Source organism: Perkinsus marinus (genome assembly GCF_000006405.1).
Source record: "Perkinsus marinus ATCC 50983 genomic scaffold scf_1104296933902, whole genome shotgun sequence".
NCBI classification, from domain to species: Eukaryota; Perkinsozoa; order Perkinsida; family Perkinsidae; genus Perkinsus; species Perkinsus marinus.
Window position 1 is genome coordinate 1 of NW_003215008.1, and position 2982 is coordinate 2982.

At 51.3% G+C, this 2982-nt stretch overlaps 1 protein-coding gene across 1 annotated transcript; it reads right to left on the reverse strand.

Annotated features, from left to right (window-relative positions):
• Positions 1–55: 55 nt before the first annotated feature.
• Positions 56–2374, reverse strand: Pmar_PMAR028842 (gag/pol/env polyprotein, putative; the record flags this gene model as incomplete). Its single annotated transcript, XM_002785110.1, has 1 exon — positions 56–2374. One exon carries the CDS (start codon positions 2372–2374, stop codon positions 56–58), a length of 2319 nt encoding a protein of 772 aa, XP_002785156.1.
• Between the last annotated feature and the right edge of the window lie 608 nt (positions 2375–2982).

Below are 2982 nucleotides of genomic sequence, written 5' to 3' on the forward strand. Positions count from 1 at the left end.
CCAGATTTAGCAGCATCTTTATAAAGCTGGGCATAGCGTTCGGCACGACTTTGTATCAGGCCTCGTTGAAGAGTGCCAAGAGATCTCGACGGTGCGCACCACGAGAGATGGCTTCCTGTACTGCTTGTTCACGATGGAGCGGATCTTCTGGTAGAATGGTGGGATAGATAGTACTATAGTCTTCTTCGAGTTGTCGTTCTCCGGCGAGTAATCTCGATAAAGGTAGGCATGGTCTCCATCCCCATCCGTAGACCAGTTCATGGGCACTTGGCCGAGAATCAGTGCCCAAACTAGAGTTGATACGGGCTTGAGCAATGCTGACCATCTCCTGTAGATCACGAGTGGGACAACTGTCGAATAGACTTCTGAGGCATTTAGTAAGAGGCTTATGATGAGTTTCCCACCATCCTCCGAGATGTGGTGTTGATGGTAGATTCACTCGATGACGGATGTTGCTCAACAAGCACATAGACCCCCATGCCGAGCTCATAAATTGGGACCCACGGTCGGTCCAGCACTCTTGAGTATCAGCACAGAGTTCCCAGCAGATGATCCTCTCGAACGCACGGATCACAGTTTGCGAGCGACAATTCGCAAGCAGTTCGAAGCGGCAGTATCCAGTTAGCCTATCCGTCACAGTAAGGATGTAAGTTCCTTTCTGTGCTTCATCATCAACCGCCTTTTGGCGTTCTCGAGACCGTAATCGGATTGGACCAAAAAGGTCAGCTCCGACAATTTGAAAAGGCCATTGCGGAATGATAGCAGGACCGGGGAATGCCTTCAAGACATTACTGGCCTTTGGCACGGTACGAATGCAGGACATACATCTTGAGAGAGCAGTCTTGACAATCTCACGGCACTTAGGAGACCAACAGTGTTGAGACACTTCTCTGAAGGTAGCTAAAAATCCTGCATGGCCGAGTTCAGCGTGAACTGCTGTAGCCACTTCGGCCATGATGGACTTTGGCATCACCGTCTGAATATGCTCATCTGCCTGGCCAGTTCTGGAGGCGAGACTTCCCCTCATGGTTCTTCTCTTCAGGATGTCATCATCGTCGATGAAGAGATTATACAGATAACCGTTGATCGGAGTAGGAGTGGTGGGATCATGGGTAGGTTCCTTCAACTGTGCGATGGCTTGAGCCGTCTCATCATCATCGGCTTGAATCTTTCGGAGCCACCTTTTACGTAGGTCATCAGGAGGTGTAGTAGTATTCAGCTCGACCTTTTCGTTGTTGTCGGATTCCACAAGACTACTCCCAGTAGTTATCGCACCTCGCCAGGCTTGGAATGTCGAGTGCAGGTCAACGAATCGAAGGAAACTTGGGATTGAGATCCTCGTTAATCCGTCGACAGCCTCCTCCAAAGTCGTGGTCGTTAACAAATTGACATTAGATACCACCGTAGGTCGTTCTCGACCTTCTAAAACTGCTTCTTGGTAACGTCGTTCGGATACTGCTCTTGACAGCTTATCTGCCGTGACGTTGCTGACTCCACTGATATGCTGGACTCGAGCTTTTATTCCGTGCAGTTTCCAATCGAAGACAGTCTCGACTACCACACTCCTCAACCGTAGGAGAGCTTTGCGCTCAAGACTCTTCGTGGCTACCCGGCTCCAAGGGTCTACTTGACCGCTAGCGACCCTACTGTCTGTGCGAATGATGACCACTTGTAGAGATGGTAGTAGGGACCGGATGTCATCGATACGCTTTATGGCGAATGCAATCGCGGTCAACTCCCGCCGATTGCAATGCCATCCGAGATGTTTCTCATTAAAGGCCTTCGCATCAGCGATCACCACCCTCGATTTTATATCACCGAGCTGGTCTCGGTCACCGTTGTCAGGGAGCTCGCTCGCGTCGATGGCGAGGAAACCATGGCCTTCTTGTGAGCCGTCTACTTCGACTACAATCTTCGTGGTCCCCTGTAGGAGACAAAGGTTTTGATCTTCTTCAGAACAATCGACCCAATGCTGCTGCGCACATTTAAAGTGATCGTGGATCAGGTTGCACTGTTCCGCATCGGTACATACAGTGTCCCAACCTGGCCACTTTCCGGAGATGCGCCTCATCGAATCGGCGTGGGAGCGACTCATCGCTTCGGCTGCTCCTTGAGTAAAGAGTAGGAACTGGCCAGCAGCTCGATATACAGCTCGCTTCGTCATTCCTTCCAAGGGCTTCTCGCAGGTGGGCCTCCTCATTGATAGCCGACCCGTCTCAGAGTCATAAGTCCAATGAGCTCCTAGCCATCGTTGTTCGTGGCTGGCATCCCACCGTGCCCTCTTCGACTGAGGAGCTCGGAAGCCGGTGAGCTCCCATAGGACTTCCATACAGGCCTGAGACTTGTCACTCACCTTCGTGGATCCCTTCTTCATTGGAGATACGACCAGGAAGTCATCCATCACTGGGATCCAGACCGATTGAGAGGTTACATTCGATAACATATGTCGCATGATAGTCAGCAAGGTGAGTTGAGAGTAGTTCAGTGAGAGAGGTCCCGCGCTGGTTCCGAAGACCAGACAACATGAACTGTACCACGTGGGCCCACAACGGATCCACACCTTCAACAGTCTCCTGTCAGCAGCTGACCGAGGTAGAATCCGAATAGAGTAGAACGCCTTCTCTAGATCATATTGATCTATCTGGTACTGCTTGTGAGCGTCGAGACTACTCCGTAGTTTCAGGATAGCATCACTGATCGACGTCGGACCCACTCCAGTTGGTGCTGCGGCTTTCAGCTTCGGCGAAAGCTCGTTGGCCCTTCTCAGATCGATGCATGGGCGGACTCGAGTCGTCTTCATTGCACATTGACGCACTGGGAAGCATGTCGCACTTAGGTGCTTCTCCCCATCTGGAGGCCCAGAGGGTTCTTCGACCCACCACCCTCGAGATACATATCCGTCTATTTGGTGATCCCATTCTTCTTTCTCAGATGGTGATAGATCTCCGATAAGCCTCGAACTATCCCATGGTCCTCGTCTCA